The sequence below is a fragment of the Coccidioides posadasii genome, chromosome 3 (genome assembly GCF_018416015.2).
Source record: "Coccidioides posadasii str. Silveira chromosome 3, complete sequence".
Classification (NCBI taxonomy): Eukaryota; Fungi; Ascomycota; class Eurotiomycetes; order Onygenales; family Onygenaceae; genus Coccidioides; species Coccidioides posadasii.
In genome coordinates, this window is record NC_089409.1 from 1,641,440 (window position 1) to 1,659,579 (window position 18,140).

Below are 18,140 nucleotides of genomic sequence, written 5' to 3' on the forward strand. Positions count from 1 at the left end.
GCCTCAAACCGAGAATACCAACTCAGAGAACCGGCATTAGTTTTGAGAAAACCAGTACGAACTGGGGGCACCTCTCTTATTCATCCTTGAGCGCATATATATCCAGGCGCTATTGATGTTATGAGTTTGCTTTTGCCGAATAACAACAATGGGATCACACTCTCGCTCTACCCTCCTTCCGGTTCATCCGACTAGTCCACCGCTCTCGAAACCCCCGTCGAACGTTGCGATGGCTGTCACAACACTGAAAGTTGACGGTATGACGTGCAGCGCCTGCACGTCCGCTCTCGAGTCTGCGTTTAAAGATGTTGACGGCGCAAAGAAAGTTTCTGTCAGTCTTGTGATAGGGAGAGCGGTGGTAGAACACGATTCAGCAGTCTTGCCTCCAGAGAGAGTGAAAGAGATAATCGAAGATCGCGGTTTCGATGCAGAGGTTTTGACAACGGAGTACTCGAAATCCGTTGACGATAACCTAGATATGCCCTCGAATAATTCTATTTCTGGAGTCACAGCTTCGACGACGACTCTCACCGTTAAGGGGATGACATGTAGCTCGTGCACATCCGCTATTGAATCTGGATTAACAGGTGTTAGTGGTATTTTTGAAGTCACTGTTTCGCTATATTCGGAACGGGCTGTGGTCAGGCATGATGCCGCCCAAATCACACCCCAACAGATCGCAGAAATTATTGAGGACCGTGGATTTGAGGCCACTGTTGCGAACCTGGAAAGCCCTAGTGCTACCATTGGTATTAGCATGACAAGTAACGAGCCCTCCTCAAAGGATCAATCGGCACAGATAAATACTACAATCGCGATCGAAGGGATGACATGCGGAGCATGTACATCGGCCGTCGAAAACGCTTTGAAAGACCAGCCAGGCTTACTTAGTTTCAACATCAGCCTTTTGGCCGAGCGCGGGGTTGTGCTCCACGAACCGTCGGTTCTTCCCGCGTCAAAAGTTGTCGAGCTTATCGAAGACGCCGGTTTCGATGCACGGGTTCTGTCATCGGAGGTGAACTCGTCATTTTTGAATCGTACTTCCGCCTCTCTCAATTTCAGCATTTATGGTCTGACCGATGCGGTCTCGGCTACATCTCTGGAAACTCGGCTTCGTAACACAACGGGAGTACTAGCTGCGGATGTGAAGCTATCGAATTCTCGCGCGACAATCTCCTACCAGCCGTCTAGAATCGGCATCAGAGCTTTGGTGGAAATAATCGAGAGCGGTGGCTATAACGCCTTGCTCGCTGAATCGGAAGACAACGACGCTCAGCTGGAATCACTCGCAAAAACGAAAGAAATTCAGGAATGGCGCAAAGCTTTTTGGTTATCATTCTCATTTGCGGTCCCGGTAATGCTAATCAGCATGTTAATACCAATGTATCTTCCAGCTCTTGATTTTGGAAGATTCGAAATCATCCATGGGTTATTTTTGGGCGACATTGTCTGTCTACTCTTGACTATACCCGTCCAATTCGGCGTGGGCATGCGTTTTTACCGATCGTCATTCAAAGCTTTGAAGCATCGCTCTCCTACTATGGATGTCCTGGTGATGCTGAGCACGAGTCTAGCGTTCTCCTTCAGCATCTTGGCCATGTTGGTCTCTATGATTTGTATGCCGCACTCCCGGCCAAACGTCGTGTTTGAGACCAGTACGATGCTTATCACCTTTATCACATTGGGTCGTTGGCTGGAAAACCGAGCCAAAGGGCAGACTTCTCGCGCATTATCCCGGTTAATGTCTCTCACCCCATCCATGGCTACTATTTATGACGATCCCATCGCTGCCGAGAAAGCGGCTGAGCTATCCCATACTGTGGGTGATGCGGCTGAAGAGAAAAATACAATCTCGGTCTCTGTGAAAAATACGAATATGAAATCCATTCCCACCGAGCTGATCCAAGTTGGTGATGTTGTTTGTCTTCGTCCGGGCGACAAGATTGCGGCAGACGGCATTGTTATTCGCGGCGAGAGCTATGTCGATGAGAGCATGGTTACCGGCGAGGCCAACCCGATCCGCAAGATACGAGGAAGTCAAGTTATAGCAGGTACCGTCAACGGCACTGGATGGGTTGATTTCCGCGTTGTCAGGGCTGGTAAAGATACACAGCTAAGCCAAATCGTCAATCTCGTGCAAAATGCACAGACAAGCCGAGCCCCAATTCAGCGTATGGCCGATATCGTCGCTGGATATTTCGTTCCCACTATCTTAACTCTTGGGTTGGTTACCTTTTTTGGATGGATGATTCTCAGTCACATTCTGCCCAAGCCACCCGAGATATTCCTTCGGGAAAGTAGTGGTGGAACTGTAATGGTGTGCCTTAAACTGTGTATATCTGTGATAGTGTTCGCATGTCCGTGCGCTCTCGGACTTAGCACACCTACTGCTGTCATGGTTGGAACGGGTGTCGGAGCCGAACACGGCATCCTCGTCAAAGGTGGTGCAGCACTAGAAGCAGCAACGAAAATACAACACGTCGTGTTTGACAAAACCGGTACATTGACAACAGGCAAAACAACCGTTGCTGATGTGAAAATTGAACCGCTTTGGGCATCCAATGAGTGGCGTCGGCGTCTGTGGTGGTTGCTTGTCGGACTTACAGAGATGACCAGTGAACATCCTATTGGCAAAACCATCGTGTCTGCCGCCAAATCTGAAAACGGAATCTCGAACGATGATCCTCTGGACGGTTCAGTGGTTGATTTTCAGGCCACTGTTGGGAAGGGAGTATCAGCCATCGTCGAGTCGGCGTCTAGCGTAGAACGAACCAAATATCGCGTCATTGTTGGAAATGCAGTGTTCCTTCGGTCAAAGGATATCCGAGTACCCGCTTCAGCCGATCCAGACAGCCAGGACCCCACGCCCGCTAAGTCCGGGGTGCATACTTCCCAGTACGATGTATTGAATGGGACAACTCGAGTACATGTCGCCATCGACAATCAATACGCAGGAACAATTTCGCTTCAGGATTCTCTAAAACCTACGGCGAAGGCGACGGTTGCAGCGCTTCATCGAATGGGGCTTACAACATCGCTGGTCACTGGAGACACTTACTCTACCGCTGTGGCCGTGGCCAATGCCGTCGGCATTCCCACAGATTCGATCCACGCCTCAGTCACCCCACCCGAAAAACAGGCAATCATTGCGGAGCTCCAAACCGTGTCAGGAATTTCCGTCGCCATGGTTGGCGACGGAATCAACGATTCTCCCGCCTTAGCAACGGCTTCCATCGGTATTGCACTCTCCTCCGGCACAGACGTCGCCATGGAAGCCGCCGATGTTGTTATTATGAGACCCGATGATCTGCTCTCCGTGCCCGCGAGTCTATGTCTTGCCAAATCAATCTTCACACGGATAAAGCTCAATCTCATCTGGGCCTGTATGTACAATGCCATTGGGCTTCCTTTCGCAATGGGAATATTCCTCCCATTTGGAGGAATATCTTTACATCCTATGGCTGCTGGTGCTGCAATGGCAGCTTCCAGCGTGAGTGTTGTTGTGAGTAGCTTGCTTCTAAAGCTATGGAGACGACCACAATGGCTGGATGTAGACAGGCTGGAGAGGGAGGTTGAATTGGGCAAGATCGGCGCGACGGGACGCGGCCGTCATGGAGTTGGTGACTGGTGGCGGAAGAGTCCGTTTGCATCCCGTGAGACTGGAATATTAACACAGAGTATGGGGTGGATTGCGCGAACGACTGCGAGTATGATGAGCCGAAAGAAAATACGAACCGAAGAAGAGGGCTACGTGCCTCTGCAAAGCGTGGAGCCAATTAACTAGATGGCTGTTTCCCGCCCTTTTTTCTTTGAACTGTGTTTCTTGCAAGTTTTTGGGGCATTTTGTATCTATTACGGTTTGAATGAAGTAATATATACCCGCCATACATTTATGTCTTTTTGCCATGCACTTTTTCCAACGCTAAATAATCACTGTAGAACAGTGAAAGTCATCAGATTTGAGCAATTCCACATAATGATGCTCTAGTTTCTCCTTGAAATGTGTATAACAGGACGGCAGTCTTGTTGACTTATACGGAGTAGATTAAAATGTATATAAGAGCTTTGGTTTAAATTTTCTCTGGTACTTTGTCCGTCTACATGGTTACATCTTCGTTCTCTTTACCGGAAATTCGCCCATGTGCACCTCGAAGGGGATATCAAGCCCAATCCAATTATCAAAATAGCAAGAAACCAGGCATCAAAATCATAGCGCACAACAGCGCTGTATAATATCCGAAACAACATAAAAAGAAAATCCAACCGTCGAGTTGTTAATAAATCTTGCAGATTTCAGGTATTGCAAGGAGTTGACGAAAGAACCGGGGTCGCCCCAGCCAAAGTACTGGCCTCCGGCTAAGCGTAAGAAACCTTCCCCTTGCCCGCAGCCTTCTTCGGCGGCGGTGGAAAGTACATCATCGGCTGTGCCGGCTTAGCAGCTTCCAACGTTGTCACTGATGAACTCGTGGTATCACCGCGCAACGGAAGGTCATTTGCACCTCCCAGCTGATTGAAAGCCATTGTGCGTGGAGTGATTGGCTGTAGGCCATTTTCGCCTTGGTAAAAGTTTGGATAGCACGGCGACTTGAGGGACTTGAGTTCCTCGAGGGTTTCTAGCTTCTCCCGTTTTTCGCGCTGTCTTGCTCGGGTTTCTTCCGTTGGAAGGCACGATATTACCGCAAGGACGAATTGAGCAAGGAAAATAACGCTGCGAATGTATTAGACCGGAAAACAAACTAGCGCAAGAAGAAAAAAAGAAAAAAAAAAAAAGGCCTTGTAAGTGGCGGTTAGGGGAGAGTTCACATCAAGATAATAGTGCAAGCAAATCCAGACTTTGCCTGTTTGCAATATCCGATGTTATTCCGATGTGATGCGACGTTGCAGTTCTTGGTGATATACCACGGAGGACCGGACTGGAGATGCTCTGGGTCGCTCGTGTCTTTCCCACCCTGCCATGCTGCGGATACACAGTAGAGCACTATCAAAATAGTATGGACGAGAACGGATAGTGGTGGATAGAAGACGTGTAGAACAAACATTGGTGTTTTGACTAGCAGGAAAAACATGCTTAATACCGATATCACAAGATTGAAACTGGTAATACTATGGAAGAGAGGTTAGGATCGTTCGTGAGAGTATTCATAGGAAGAGGGGAAAGAAGGAGCTGAAGAAAAGCGCTCATACAACTGGGTCCAGGGCCGAGGAACTGTATACGGCTCATAGTTCGCATATCTGTAAACCAATTCATCGGGGGAACTATTGAAGCCGTTATCAGCGCCATCTTGCCAGAGTTTTGTCCGATATAGATTTGGAGACGCGATTCCGAACAGAGCCAGGACTGCCACGGTGAACGGCAGCTCAACAGCGATCAGGATCTTGAATGCGAGCGGAGAAATATATTTTCGCGGCAAATACCACATTATCTTCCCCATGATGGGCGAAAGGGCGAGTTCGCTGAGGAATCGACAGCTACGCTGACGAGAGCCTAGACGAACCAGATTCGGTTGCGAACTGTCAGCGTTGGTGGAAGTCTTCACGCCAGGCCAGCTGGCTAGGAAATGAGATTCCTGGGCGGGTTGCCAGCCGTTAAAGGGACATGCGATACGATAGCAAATCAAAAGTTAACTTCAGACTCCTCCTGCTCGATGGGGGCAACGAAATGTCATGGCTTAACAGATATCCGTAAGCGCGCAGGTCGGAGGAGGTCTCCTCACGGCCGGGATGGCTGCTTCTCTTGGTTGGTTCAAGCATCATCGCCGCACTCGCTGGGCTTGTGGGACTGGGGAGCGGTTCTGCGAGCAAGGGTTGAGGTGATGCACAGATTCCCGCCAACCAATAAACAGCAGGAAACAGGGGCTGTCGCTGCATGTTCATCACACACTAAACCAAGCGACTGCAGCGAAAGCATCTCACTCGCTGTTCAAGGGCGAAGCCCGGCGGCAACCATCTTACATAGCACGACCCATCCAATAACCCACTAGTTAACCAGTCGATCCGCAGTCAAAAGGTTGTGGTCATCATGCCATTTGCCGAACCTTCCATGTGTTCATCATCACCAGAAATTGAGGCGGATGGAAAAGTTTCTTTGAATCATTGATGAAGAATGCAGAACTCTTCCAGCACCACCCAGAGGCCCAATCTCCAGTTCAATTTCAGTGCTTTGTAAAAGTGTGTGTACCTCGAATAATCAAGAGATGATTTGAAATATCCCAAAATGCTACGTCCGTATGAGGCACAAAGTAGCCCAGGAGGCAGGCTGCTTTACTAACCTTCCTGTAACAAGTTCACACGCGAATATTTTTCCCTCTTTGTCGAATTGCATGTAGCATGATCACAAGTTATTTGGTAGTCAAGCCCAAAGCTTGCCTTTGCGTCAACGGCCCCGGAAACATTGACCGATGAATACCCCATACTCGTAATGTGTTACTGTATAAGTTTGTTAAGATGGGGTTTTAAACCGGTTGAAAAGCTTGGATTTTGGTATAAAAATATAGCGAGTAAACTTTCGACTTGGCTATTTACCCACAGTTCGGAATCCTCTCTCTCAAAGGGCTGTAACTTCGGGGATGGCCTCTGAAAAAGCTGCCTTGTGACTCCAGTCCGTATGACGTCCTCTACAGCCCATACATGTACGGAGTACAGTACATAGCGTCAAGCTACAGAGTACTCGACTCTGCACTGGTTAGTTAACAAGGTTCGGGATGGATCATCTGCGTAGTTAACTACTCCACCACCAAACATCATCATAGTCATTGACTTCCCACAGCCTCCTATGGAATCACACACATAAAATTACATACATTCGTCTTTGACTCTGAGAGCCAAGTTTCAGCAACAGACCATATCTGAAGCAGCCATTTTGATCTGGTACTCCCTCCACTTATAGTAACTGTGTCTTAATTTGCAATATCATGACTCTTTATGCAAAAGCTGAAGATGCTTAACTGACCATCTTAGGCCGTCTCTAAGATATCCAGTTTCAATGTACGAAGACTGCCTGCTTGCATGAGAAAGGAAAGATGTGGTCTACTGTCCCAGAATGAGATAAATAGCAAAAGGCCCAAGTGGACTTTCAAGAATGCTTTGGGGTGTTAACTGACAGATGTGATAATTGAAACGTGGCCGTCATCTTCCTTTCAGCTTGGTCTTCAAGACCTATTACCTGATTCTGCTTAATGCTTTCTACTCATATCTCCACCAAAAATAAAGGGACTCCAACCGCGGATCATGCAGCCAGATTATTAAACACCGGTTATCACATTTTCCCATACTACAGCTGTTTTGCATCTACCCTTGTTTAAAATATAGCAGAGATTTTCAATGGCTAACTAATGCATAAAATAGTTGGTGGCTCGTACCCCTAATCTTCAAGGCTCTCCGCTGGTTGGTGTCAACTACACCACCCTCCTCCATCAGAAACCAATGCCAATGCACTCCGACAATCTCCCTATAGTCCGGGATCATGTGAAGTCCATTTTGATATAAATAGCCAAAGATATCATCAACGCCATGTGGGCTTGAGCAGGGGTTGGTCATTCTATGTGGAGCAGCACATGCCCGTTGGGTTTCTATGCAACCTGATCTGCTTTGTTAGGTCATTGTCAAATTCCCAACTAAATTCAGTACGATTGTAGGAAGGGCATCGCTGTTCAGGCTTGATGAGCAGTTAGTTTTCTTCTTATGGAGCGGCACCGCAATCAAGCGGCAAATGTGCTCAGTCAGAGCATATGAAGCAGAACAGAATACATAAAAACCCCCTTCGAGGCCACAAGCTGCAAGTGCTTTCAGAGATCCAAAAGCCCCAGAAATATATCAATCGATTCCTCCTAGACTCTCCCTTTTCTAATTTTACCTTATCCTTTCTTATAACCCCAAACCCACCCCCACTCTCCTCCTCTCGCTTCCATAATCTTAAGAGAAATGATTTACCTCAATGCTGCATTCGTGCGCACCGCAGTCATAATCGCCCTTCTTGTCTGCTTGGTTCAGGCCGTTCCGGCTCCACACGCTGAATTAACACTCCACGACGGCACTGAGATTCCAGATGGGAAAGAATTCATCAAATGCATGAAGCATAAGTCCCCCGGCTTTCCGGACGAAGATGCCACGGATAATGCAGTTATCAAAGCATGCGTGGGTGAAGAGCGACCGAAGCGACATGCTGATAGAGCCTCGGTCCCTCTTCGCGACGACAAAAACCCGCAAACACATTGGGTCGAGTCCAACTTCATGAAGTGCATGAAGAAGAAACATCCCAATTTTCCGAATGAGAAAGTCACAAATGCGAGTTCTATTTTTGAATGCGAGGGTATGGAGCATGGGAAACGAAGTGTCGACCGTGGCCTAATCTCCCGCAGTCTCAGAATCGATATCCTTGGAAAATCCCTTACGTTCAAAGCCGAGTGTGGCGAGGAAGAGATTCCAAAAAATTTCAAGGAAGCTGGACCGTTCCGCTCTGAAGCCGGGAAGTGGTGTGATAAGATGAAAAAGGATGTGCTCGATAAAGGTGCAACCACACTCAGCGAGACCTTATCTGATGCCGTCACCAAAGAGGCTTCTTGGTTTTACCGGAATAAGAAAGTTGTGCTCACATTGGCACTTGCTATTTCACCACAGGGCGAGGCACTCCTCCGAGATAAGGAGGGAGCAGATGAGGCCTATGACAAATGGTGTAAAGTTGCTTTTGAACAGTTTGGCACCAAAGGCAAAGGATGCACTAAGGAACTTGGTTATTATAAGGACAAAATCCCATTCCTCTGGATCCCGATAGGGAGTGCCACCACCACAACAGTAACCGACGGATTCATGAACTTTATGGAGAAGCAGACAATGATTGGAAGCCTAGCAGTTGATTGGTCACGGCCTTAAAAGATATAGCTAAGATGCTCAATCCTTTTTCTTCAAATATCCTTTGAAAGGACTTTGTTTATGATGTGAAGTCAAATTGCTTTTCCTTTGGAAATTGGTTGCCTCCCTAACACAGTTTGGAAAGGAGAAATAAAAAGGCTTTTTGTGATCTTGATGCTGCAATTTTGGACCTATTGTTAGCTGCTGTCTTCTGTTAACTTGTCTCCACCTGTATATCACCTCCATCCACTCTGTATGTATCCTTGATTGGAATATGTCCTGCTATCCTGAGTTCCGCAGAGCTACTCCGTGCGGAGTACGCTGTTCCACAGAGGTTTTCCGGGTTTCTCCCTGCAGATTGGGCGACCAAAGTCTCTACTCTGTACAAAGCAACAGATCATGAAACCGGCTAGGAGACGCCACTCGCTCTTCAGCAACGGGAACAAAGTAAGTTGAGGAGGTCATGCCACCATTTATAGGATGATCGCAGGGGACCCTACGCCGCACGGAGGAGAGCAGGATGCTCCCGGGTGTTGGGTGGAGGTATTGTTTGTACGATTAGCACTCATTGCCGAAAGGTGTTTGACGTGTTTGCCTGGTTTGCATCCGTTTATGGTGTCTGCGCGAATCTAACCTTTCTAGGATTACGTGTAGATTTCGGTTAGCTTCGCTCAACCTGCGAGACGCGACACGACGCGACGCCAAACCCCACAAAACGCCGTTAAACTCCAAGCTCAACAACAAAGCTCCAACCTCGGTTCACCAGCTTGTCTTGCTTGTCCTAGTTATCTATCATTTCTGTTGCTGGACGCCCCACTTGTGCTTATTTCTGCCTCTTCGCGTTCCGATGGGTACCCGAAGCCTGATCTGCGTCTGGTACAAGGGCCGCTTCGTCATCGCCCAGTATACCCAGTTCGATGGCTATCCCGAAGGTCAGGGAGCTGATATCCTACGGTTCATATCTGTCAAGGGGAACATCGAGCGGCTCAAAGCTGGACTCGAACATGTCAAAGCCATCAGTGACCAAGAACTCAATGAAATCCATCGAAAAGTTGATGAGGGCCTCAGAGCCAGACAAAATGCCGGAGTTACCACCTCACCCATGAACATGATGATGATGACGGGGGGGTCGGGAATGGACAGCCTCTACCCTTCTCTTTCCCGCCTTGCTGGTGCTGGTATCTTGGAAATTGCTGCCCAGGCCAGTGCCGACAAGCCCGTCCCGGTTTCTCTGGATTTGGAATTCGCCAATGACTCCCTGTTCTGCGAGTGGGCTTATTGCATTGATCTTGATACAGCCGTTTTTGAGGTGTTTGGAGGCGGCTCTTTAAAGGCAAATTCCGGCAGCAAGCGATTCGAGGATGTCGGGGGAGCAAATGATCCGGTTCCTACTCTGATTAGGAGTTTCTCGCTTGACAATTTGCCCGAGAACCCGGACGCGTTTATCGAGCTTTTAGGAGATGTGTATGACTCTGGGGATGAACCACAGGAAGAGGAAGAGGAAAGGGGCCTAGCGAAAACTGTTGATGGAGATGCCGCCCAAGACGATACAGTCATCAATCCGGCCGGATAACTGCGCAAAACATACGACCCCCACCGTCTTCTCCTGTTTGCACCATGTATTCACCACCTACTCGTAGGGCAATGCCATGGTCTGAAGGCCCGTGTATCCATGATCATTTTCAAACTGCTTAGCTACTCACACCGCTTGCTGTTAAACCTAGTGCGAAGAGGCAGGGTAATGTGGGTGCTATTCCTCCTTTTTGCGTTGGTAAAACATTCGATACCCTCTGGCATGTCGCCTACTATATGTAGCCGGATGTTCCAGGGGTCGCCAATTCGTTGCGAAATGATTGCTTTCGCCGTTGCTCGGCCATCCTACATAAATAGGCGTAGATTCTACATAGGTACCCTGCATCCTAAGCCTGGGTGTTACTACCAGCCTCAAGAAATACACTCCCTTGTGGGTATTCACGCCTCAAATTGATTTTGACGATGCGGCCGAGATAAGTCTCACCCCAGTTACTTCGTATAGAGCGATTAGTCAAACTCCCTTTGGTACTCTGACTGTGTAGACACAAGATCTGTTGTGTGGTCTTCTCTATGTTTATCTCTATGTGAAGTCCCGTCCATCATCATAAAAGTTCCTATTATCCCTAATGCTGTCAGGCCGCTACCACTGGCTCGTGAGCTGTTACCATTTCCCCCAATCACTCACGAAGGCACTAGGTTGCATGCACATCAGGCGCAGCAGGCAATCCATCCCTATGATGTCTACCCATACATCCACAGGTCCACCGAACAAGTCCGGTGTTCCTCACAAAATCCGTACATCAGCGGAGCCCCGCCAAAACGCGTTATACCCGGTGCGGCTGTCACATATCGAGCTCGTTAATCCAACCATTCGACTTCTCAGATTCACCGTTCCACCGCAAAATATCGATAATTCAAACAATGTGAGAGCACCCGACATGTCCAAGCCTACAAATAGAATTCTCAACTCTTGACGTGGTGCTTGCACCTCTGTCAAGACCTGTACACGCAACTAATTCGAGTACTTTAGCATGGTTCTATCCCTTCAATCCCATCGAAATTGTTTACTTTCCTTCCCGGCCAATGGTTAGACATGCATATCCCTACGCTTCGTGATGCTGGAGGCTTCACGATAACATCTACTCCGCGGGAGGCAAGCCCCGAATCCTCGAGCGAGCCGTATATCGAGCTCGCTGTGCAAGCCTTCCCGTCCAACCCCGCAGCGGCATGGCTGTGGCGGCCTGAAAACGAGGTTCTTGGCGCTGAGGTGCAAGTAAGGGTGGGCGGGTCATTCATCTGGCCGCCTCCCACGGCGGAGAGCGGGATTCCGCTCGCGGAGATTCGCAAAATTATCTTTGTGGCAGGCGGAGTGGGTATCAAGTATGTTTCTCTTATTTTTTCCTATGTAAATCTTCCTTGCACATGTAAGAGTTATGCTATCGCTACGCCCTATTCCTTCTGAGGCGCAAGATCTTTCTGCTCCACATTTGGTTTTGACCATTGGCATCAAGGTGATTAGATCTAACAAATCACTCAAGCCCTCTCATGTCCATGATCTCGCACATCCATAATACCCGCTCGGGCCTACACCCGTCCACAGAGGTTCACCTTCTCTATGCTACCAGAATCCCTTCAGCATCAACGGTTTCGTCAAACTCAGGCACATCAAAGGCTCAGAATCTGCTCAACCAGATCCTCTTCCTTCCACGTCTCAGAGAGATAGTTCATGTAGAGCAAAAGCAACAACAGGAGCAGAAAACAGGCGTTTGTTTCCAACCCCTTGATGTGAGATTGTATCTCACAAACCTCTCTTCCCACAGAGGCACCAGTGCCGGCGAATTAGAGGCCGAGTTGCGTGGTGACATATCAGTTTATAATCGCCGCATCATAGCGGCTGATTTGCAGGATCTTATCGGTAGCAATAGAGTTGAGCGGGCGAAAACTATATGCAACGTATGCGGGCCGCCACGGATGACGGATGAGTTCGTCGAGGTTCTAAAAGAGATCGTGGGAGACAGAAGAGTGTTCTATGAGAAGTGGTGGTGATAGAACGGTAATAGGGGTTTTATGGGATGTACTGGTCTGAAAATACAAGAAGGGAACGTATCGCGTAGATGGGATATTAAGACTTCAATATCTTAGGGAGGCTCTTCAAAATTAGAAATGGTACTAAATGGAAATCATAGTCATTAAATGAACAACATCGTGTATAGTACACTATTGATGAATCAAAATAAGGGTTATGTTGGTGATAGAGCACCGGCTCATATATAAAAGGAAAGCGAATCAAACTCCGTATACATACTCCGTACACTGGCAAAACTGACCAATAATGAATTAGGAGCCATACAACCAACGAGGGTATAAGACAGCGGACATTATCCGAGACGGCTACTTACACCAATAAACCAACGCCTCGCCTCTAGCCGTACATACATTACACAGTAGAAGTTGTATTCAAATAGCTTGAGGAGGGACCACTTTCCCACCATCGACAAGCATCATCTCATCCACTCGTTCCTCAGTATTTCCAGATTCGAGGCGTTTATAAGATACAATTCGAGCTCTATTCATGTCAATGTCAAAAAGTCGAACTCGACGGATATATCCGCCGTATCCGCCATATCCACCGAAACCAGAACCGCCGGCGTAGCACATCCACAACGCTGGCAGGTCCTTTGCATTCTTTTCAAGCATGCAATAGTCGTTTGCATGGTCACTAGAACAAGGAAGTCAGTAATCCAGGGCAGAAAAAGAATCAGCATGGGATAATTGAAATCAACTCACTGTCCACATGATATAAGAACAACATTCTCCTCTATCAAGGCGTCTTTGAAGCCAGAATTAAACCTCGGCGCCGTCGGAGCCTCAAGCCAATTTCCATGATAAGAGCCTTTGACGTTTCTGTACTCAGGAAGCGGAATATGAATAAATGCCAAATTCATATGAATGTGGGTGTATGCCTGGTGGTCCTTTTTGAGACTTTGCGCAGTATTCTTGAACCAGCTTATCTGACTTGGCTTTAACCAATCGTAACCGGGATATTGCCGTTCATCAGGGGAATATTTATGGGTGTCAAGCATGTAAAGACTCAGCGCAGAATGGGATGAACTGTGGCCGAGAATCTCGACGACATAGTTGCCAACGCCGTCCACATCGACAGGACCGGGTTTGGAGAGAGAATAAGGAAGATTCTGCATGAGGGTCATAAGAGCGGTTCTATCAAGGTTCCCTTCATCATCATGATTCCCAAAGATGGCTGCATAGGGAATCTTGCGTTTTATGAAGAGGTCGGCAAACTTGTAGGTTGCAGTCTGAGCGTCGGGAGCAGTGTCACCATTGATCTGATCGCCACTCAACACCACCAAGTCTGGCTTCTCCTCATCAAGCAGCTTACCCACAAATTCAAGGGTTCGGGGATCAGCTTCGCATTTCTCTCCATCACGAAGCTCGGGGACAGGGTCCCGACAAACGCCAAACCCTGTGGCCAGGTGTAAATCCGAGACTTGCATGATTTTAAATTTACCATCTTTCCGTATCCTCGGGACGGGCATCTCGATGTTTGCACTTGCCCCTCTTCTGACAGTTAAACGCGGCTCGGTATGCGTATCCAAGAGCAGGGGGGTATCCTTTATTTCCCAGTTCGGGCGTGGGTCCACGGCGTCAGCGCCAAAGAGCACATCGACTGCCGTAATCAGCTTCGAATTGCTGGTGTGGTGCGACGATTTCAGAAGCCAGATTCCCCCCGGCCTGGGTTCCCATTTGTTATCAACTCCAGGCCCGGGATCAAGTCGACCCATTTTCAAATCCACAACGATCTTATCACCCGGCAGCAGCTCCTCCTCCTTCTTCCTCTGGACATGTAGATACGCTTTCGACGTCCATCCGGTATTCAAGTAAAGATCCTTTTCCACGCGATACCAAATATTCGGGTCCAATCTGCAGGTTGAAAATAGATTAAGCGTGGAGCAGGTAGCTATCGTGATATCCGTGATAACGAGGCCTTGGTGATGGATAGGTAAATACTGTTGTAAGCGGGAAGGTATAACGGAGACATGGCTATCGAGGATGAGAATGAAAAGTAAGACTACCACGACAAGCGCTCCGAGATTTGAAATCGTTCGTAACTGGACCGGATAGGTGTTAATTTTTTTTTTTAGAAGATAAAAGGCGACGAATAACACATACGATTCTGCGGTTCATCCTGGCCACACAATTCCGTCTTGGGAGTACAACCAAAGCAGCAACCCCAAGGCTATCTCTTGCTTGTGTTACGGAAGAATGGGAGACTCAACGCCGCAGCTCTGCACATTGTGCAAGCAGTCTTCATGAGGTGGGGAAATGGACGGAAGCATAAAAAGTACAGTCAAAAAGGGAAACTTAACAACAAAAAGCCCGCTCTGAATAATTATAGCGAACCCGTGACGGCCTCACGGTAAACGCTACTTGCGAACACAGGTACAGTTGGCAGTTGTTCATTCTGAGCTGCGGATTAAAGTTGAGCGAGCTGGCCAGACTCAGCGGAAATACTATCCGCCGATACGCTGAACGAAAGAACCTTCTTTGAAGCAACGGAGAGGTTTCTCACCCAAAGGAGAGCTTCGTTGAGCAAAGCATTGGTTGGCTGCGGACCTCAGTCGCTGTTGTTGCACTCTCTGTACCCTCCTATATTCCCGTCGCTCCGGTCTATTGTTTAATTCCAGGAATTCGCGATCGTATATCCCACGTCATTGAATGTCTAAATTCCTCTCTAATCTGCGCCGTTTTCTAACACGGTCAAAAATACCAAGCTCATATGGAGGGTCGATAGATACGAATTTCTCGAAGTTCCAAGAAGGCGATGTAGTGATAATCAATGGGAGGAATCCATTATTGACTAAGGCCCTTGGGCGGAACAAGCAGACGGGGGTCAGTCGCGGGGTTATCCAGCACAATGATATCATTGGTAGAAGACCTCGAGATCTTGTGAAGGCACAAAAAGGTATCTAGGATTGTCCCAAGTGCATGGCGTATCGCTTGGCTCACCGTTTATTTTCTGATTCACCCAGGACCTTCTTATCGAATTACCTTCCCTACGCTCGATGAATATGCCACCCTGAGCCCACGACTAGTGACTCCAGTATGTGACACTGTTGCGTTGCCAGAAGTTTTGGAATGAGAAAAGCAGAGCGCATTAAACTAATTTGCGATCAGTAGGTTTATCCTGCAGATGCCAATCTTATCGTGTCTCTTTTAGACATTCATACATCCGTGCCTTCGGACCAACGCGAACCAGACCAACCGGTAGAAATTTTGGAAGCGGGAACTGGTCATGGATCACTGACGCTCCATCTTTCCCGTGCAATAAATGGTGCCAATACCTGTCCGCCCCCAATTCCCGCCCATTCTCAGCTGAAAATTATCCCGGAAAACTCCAGTGGGGAAGAAACAAAAAGTTCAAAAAGGGAAGGACAACAAATATCAGACGAAAGCTCCTTGAACCAAGAAGCATGGGACTCTTGGCGCTCTGGACGCCGAGCTATCATACACACGGTAGAAATCTCTGCGAAGCATTCGGCCCATGCTGAAAAGATTATTCGTGGCTTTAGACGCGGAATGTATGCCGGGAACATCGATTTCTACGTTGCCAGTGTAGAAAACTGGATCGAAGAACAGACTCGACGTCGCAACAGATCGCTATTTTCAGGAACGTTGGAACCATTCCTTTCATATGCCATCCTTGATATGCCGTCGGCACACCTACGCATACCCCATGTTTCACCAATCCTCAAAGTGGACGGTGTTTTGGCCGTGTTCATGCCGAATGTGACACAAATAGGCGACTGTGTGAAGATAATCAATGATAAACGACTACCATTGGTTTTGGAAAAGGCCGTGGAGCTCGGTACTGGTATCAGCAGCGGAAGGCTATGGGATATTAGGATGGCAGTACGACGGTCCCGCCCAGTCAAGACCAAAGAAGCGGAACAACCAACAGGAGGCGAAAATGGAGAGGAGTCGTCTGGAGAAGTATCTGAAAGTAAAACTCAAGATGTTTACACTAGCGCGCTGGCTGGAGAACCACAGGCGGGTGACCCAGTCCTAGTTTGCAGGCCGAAAGTTGGAGAACGCATTGTTGGAGGAGGTTTTGTAGGATTATGGAGAAGAATCAACGAGCAGTAGAAGGAAAAAAATTAGATACCAGCTAGCCGAATCCCGCTATCTCGTCGGCTGAAGGTGCGCGGGGAGGCTGCTCTCACAATTTTGCCCTCGAACCAGGGCGTTCTTCATCTGACCTTGAATCTGCTTGGGCAACATTATCGCTACGCGCCAGGACCCACTCGGCTACATCTTTGACGAGCGCTTCCTTTATTCCCTCGGGTTCAGCATGTAGTTTGTGGTAAGCACCTTCATATACCTTGAAAGTCTTATCGGGGACAGCGACAGCCTCCGCGAAATGTTTAGTGGCTTCAAACTCGTTTATTTGGTCGGCAGTTCCGTGACCAACCCAAAGTGGTGGAGACTTTGAATGCGCTTTTTGCAGTATATCTTTCGGCAGATGTTGGAGCTGATCCAACCAGGCGGCTCGGTCCAGCATTCCTGCAATCCCTTCCAGGGTGCCCGTATCGTGGCAGAGAGGATCTTGCTTCCATTCTTCGCAAACGCGTGGATCACGGCACATTAGAGATGGATCGAGGGGCTTGTAAAGCTGGTGGCTGGGCCTCAATCTTGCAACCAGTCTTCCCAACGCCACCGTAAGTTTGTAAGGGCGGCTGCTTGGGTGTAAGCCCACGAGCGGGGAATATGCTAAGACTCCCCGGACCCACGGAGGAAAGGAAGTAGAATTTAGCATGTAGTAAAGGGCCTCTCCACCACCCATACTATGTCCCATCAGGAAAATATGCGGCGCCTTCAAATCCACTGGAGCTTCGGCATTCCCTTGTCCTTGCAACGAGTGATACACGCTTGATAAAACAGAGTGGATATCCCCGATGACGAGTGTAGTATCGCCCGTGAGACCCCGAGATGCTGCATCTGGTACAGAGCGCCCCCAACCCCTGCAACCTAATGTTAGGAGAGGTTCATTTCATTCACAATCTCTATGAGACATTTGAATACATTCGAATGCCATAGAGGCGTACTCACCGCTGGTCAAATGCTCGCACTTCAATCCCATGTTTGGCTAAGCCAGGAAAAAAGTCATAGTACGCATTGCCTATAGAGCCATGTCTAAGCATCATAAACTAACCGGCCCAAGTTCAATGGAGCATACAGTGGTCACTGAAGCCGTGCAGAAAGACAATGACCGCCTTGGGAGGAGCATCAGGCTGTACAATTGCCCCACTAGTCAGCCTTGGTCCTTGCAGCATAGGAGGTTAAAGCAGGTAGTGAATCATGGGTCAAAGGGATCTCAAATTCCATGTGAATGTAATGATTCCAAATGCCTAGCTATGGGGTTGAGTCACTCACCTTCCATGTTTTGGTGTACACTTTCACCCCGTCCGGGAGAGTGTGCCAGCCTTCTTCAGTTTTGGTTGCCATTGCCATAGTTGACTTAACCCGTTAAAAGGATATTGAGATAGAGGGGCTCGCTGGGAATAAGTGCAAAGGACTGGATGATAGTTGGTGTGGATGTGGGTTGAAGGTCATCGGGAAGTCGGGCCTTGGAAGCCCTTCACATGCTCGTAGAGTATAACTTAACCAATGTGAGACGCCGCCAGGCTCTTGAATGTACGTCTTGTATTTCTAATATTTTGCAAGTGCACCCAAATTTTTATACC

The 18,140-nt window shown here is 48.2% G+C and overlaps 8 protein-coding genes across 8 annotated transcripts; 5 read left to right on the forward strand and 3 right to left on the reverse strand.

Annotated features, from left to right (window-relative positions):
- Nucleotides 1-148: 148 nt before the first annotated feature.
- D8B26_005486 (uncharacterized protein) lies at nt 149-3,807 on the forward strand (the record flags this gene model as incomplete). The annotated part of the gene is made up of 1 exon (XM_003066389.2): nt 149-3,807. One exon carries the CDS (start codon nt 149-151, stop codon nt 3,782-3,784), a length of 3,636 nt encoding a protein of 1,211 aa, XP_003066435.2. The 3' UTR covers nt 3,785-3,807.
- Nucleotides 3,808-4,056: 249 nt separating this feature from the next.
- On the reverse strand, nt 4,057-6,118 carry D8B26_005487 (uncharacterized protein). The gene is made up of 3 exons (XM_003066388.2): nt 5,185-6,118; nt 4,804-5,103; nt 4,057-4,708 (listed from the first exon to the last, which is right to left on the reverse strand). Exons 1-3 carry the CDS (start codon nt 5,430-5,432, stop codon nt 4,357-4,359), a joined length of 900 nt encoding a protein of 299 aa, XP_003066434.2. The 5' UTR covers nt 5,433-6,118; the 3' UTR covers nt 4,057-4,356.
- Nucleotides 6,119-7,920: 1,802 nt separating this feature from the next.
- Nucleotides 7,921-8,868, forward strand: D8B26_005488 (uncharacterized protein; the record flags this gene model as incomplete). The annotated part of the gene is made up of 1 exon (XM_003066387.2): nt 7,921-8,868. The coding sequence occupies one exon, from the start codon at nt 7,921-7,923 to the stop codon at nt 8,866-8,868; it is 948 nt and encodes a 315-aa protein (XP_003066433.1).
- A 739-nt stretch (nt 8,869-9,607) lies between these two features.
- D8B26_005489 (uncharacterized protein) lies at nt 9,608-10,758 on the forward strand. The gene has a single exon (XM_003066386.2). The coding sequence runs from the start codon at nt 9,695-9,697 to the stop codon at nt 10,418-10,420; it is 726 nt and encodes a 241-aa protein (XP_003066432.1). The 5' UTR covers nt 9,608-9,694; the 3' UTR covers nt 10,421-10,758.
- Nucleotides 10,759-10,986: 228 nt separating this feature from the next.
- On the forward strand, nt 10,987-12,556 carry D8B26_005490 (uncharacterized protein). The gene is made up of 3 exons (XM_003066385.2): nt 10,987-11,303; nt 11,411-11,760; nt 11,919-12,556. Exons 1-3 carry the CDS (start codon nt 11,007-11,009, stop codon nt 12,424-12,426), a joined length of 1,155 nt encoding a protein of 384 aa, XP_003066431.2. The 5' UTR covers nt 10,987-11,006; the 3' UTR covers nt 12,427-12,556.
- Nucleotides 12,557-12,615: 59 nt separating this feature from the next.
- On the reverse strand, nt 12,616-14,825 carry D8B26_005491 (uncharacterized protein). The gene is made up of 4 exons (XM_066124892.1): nt 14,569-14,825; nt 13,168-14,507; nt 12,780-13,099; nt 12,616-12,702 (listed from the first exon to the last, which is right to left on the reverse strand). The coding sequence occupies exons 1-3, from the start codon at nt 14,581-14,583 to the stop codon at nt 12,838-12,840; spliced, it is 1,617 nt and encodes a 538-aa protein (XP_065980973.1). The 5' UTR covers nt 14,584-14,825; the 3' UTR covers nt 12,616-12,702; nt 12,780-12,837.
- A 289-nt stretch (nt 14,826-15,114) lies between these two features.
- On the forward strand, nt 15,115-16,542 carry D8B26_005492 (uncharacterized protein; the record flags this gene model as incomplete). Its single annotated transcript, XM_066124893.1, has 3 exons — nt 15,115-15,361; nt 15,429-15,499; nt 15,577-16,542. The coding sequence occupies 3 exons, from the start codon at nt 15,115-15,117 to the stop codon at nt 16,540-16,542; spliced, it is 1,284 nt and encodes a 427-aa protein (XP_065980974.1).
- D8B26_005493 (uncharacterized protein) lies at nt 15,548-18,006 on the reverse strand. The gene is made up of 4 exons (XM_003066382.2): nt 17,830-18,006; nt 17,633-17,687; nt 17,506-17,575; nt 15,548-17,417 (listed from the first exon to the last, which is right to left on the reverse strand). Exons 1-4 carry the CDS (start codon nt 17,905-17,907, stop codon nt 16,616-16,618), a joined length of 1,005 nt encoding a protein of 334 aa, XP_003066428.2. The 5' UTR covers nt 17,908-18,006; the 3' UTR covers nt 15,548-16,615.
- Nucleotides 18,007-18,140: the final 134 nt, after the last annotated feature.

Coding starts and splice junctions, on each gene's coding strand:
- D8B26_005490 (XM_003066385.2), top strand. CDS start 11,007: ATGCTGTCAGGCCGCTACCACTGGCTCGTGAGCTGTTACCATTTCCCC. Junction 11,304..11,410: donor ATATCGATAATTCAAACAAT/GTGAGAGCACCC, acceptor CGAGTACTTTAG/CATGGTTCTATCCCTTCAAT. Junction 11,761..11,918: donor GCAGGCGGAGTGGGTATCAA/GTATGTTTCTCT, acceptor AAATCACTCAAG/CCCTCTCATGTCCATGATCT.
- D8B26_005491 (XM_066124892.1), bottom strand. Junction 13,100..13,167: donor GTTCTTATATCATGTGGACA/GTGAGTTGATTT, acceptor TCCTTGTTCTAG/TGACCATGCAAACGACTATT.
- D8B26_005493 (XM_003066382.2), bottom strand. CDS start 17,907: ATGGCAATGGCAACCAAAACTGAAGAAGGCTGGCACACTCTCCCGGAC. Junction 17,688..17,829: donor TGTACACCAAAACATGGAAG/GTGAGTGACTCA, acceptor GCAATTGTACAG/CCTGATGCTCCTCCCAAGGC. Junction 17,576..17,632: donor GCACGGCTTCAGTGACCACT/GTATGCTCCATT, acceptor ATGGCTCTATAG/GCAATGCGTACTATGACTTT.
- D8B26_005489 (XM_003066386.2), top strand. CDS start 9,695: ATGGGTACCCGAAGCCTGATCTGCGTCTGGTACAAGGGCCGCTTCGTC.
- D8B26_005487 (XM_003066388.2), bottom strand. CDS start 5,432: ATGGGGAAGATAATGTGGTATTTGCCGCGAAAATATATTTCTCCGCTC. Junction 5,104..5,184: donor CCTCGGCCCTGGACCCAGTT/GTATGAGCGCTT, acceptor TCTCTTCCATAG/TATTACCAGTTTCAATCTTG. Junction 4,709..4,803: donor GCTTGCACTATTATCTTGAT/GTGAACTCTCCC, acceptor ATACATTCGCAG/CGTTATTTTCCTTGCTCAAT.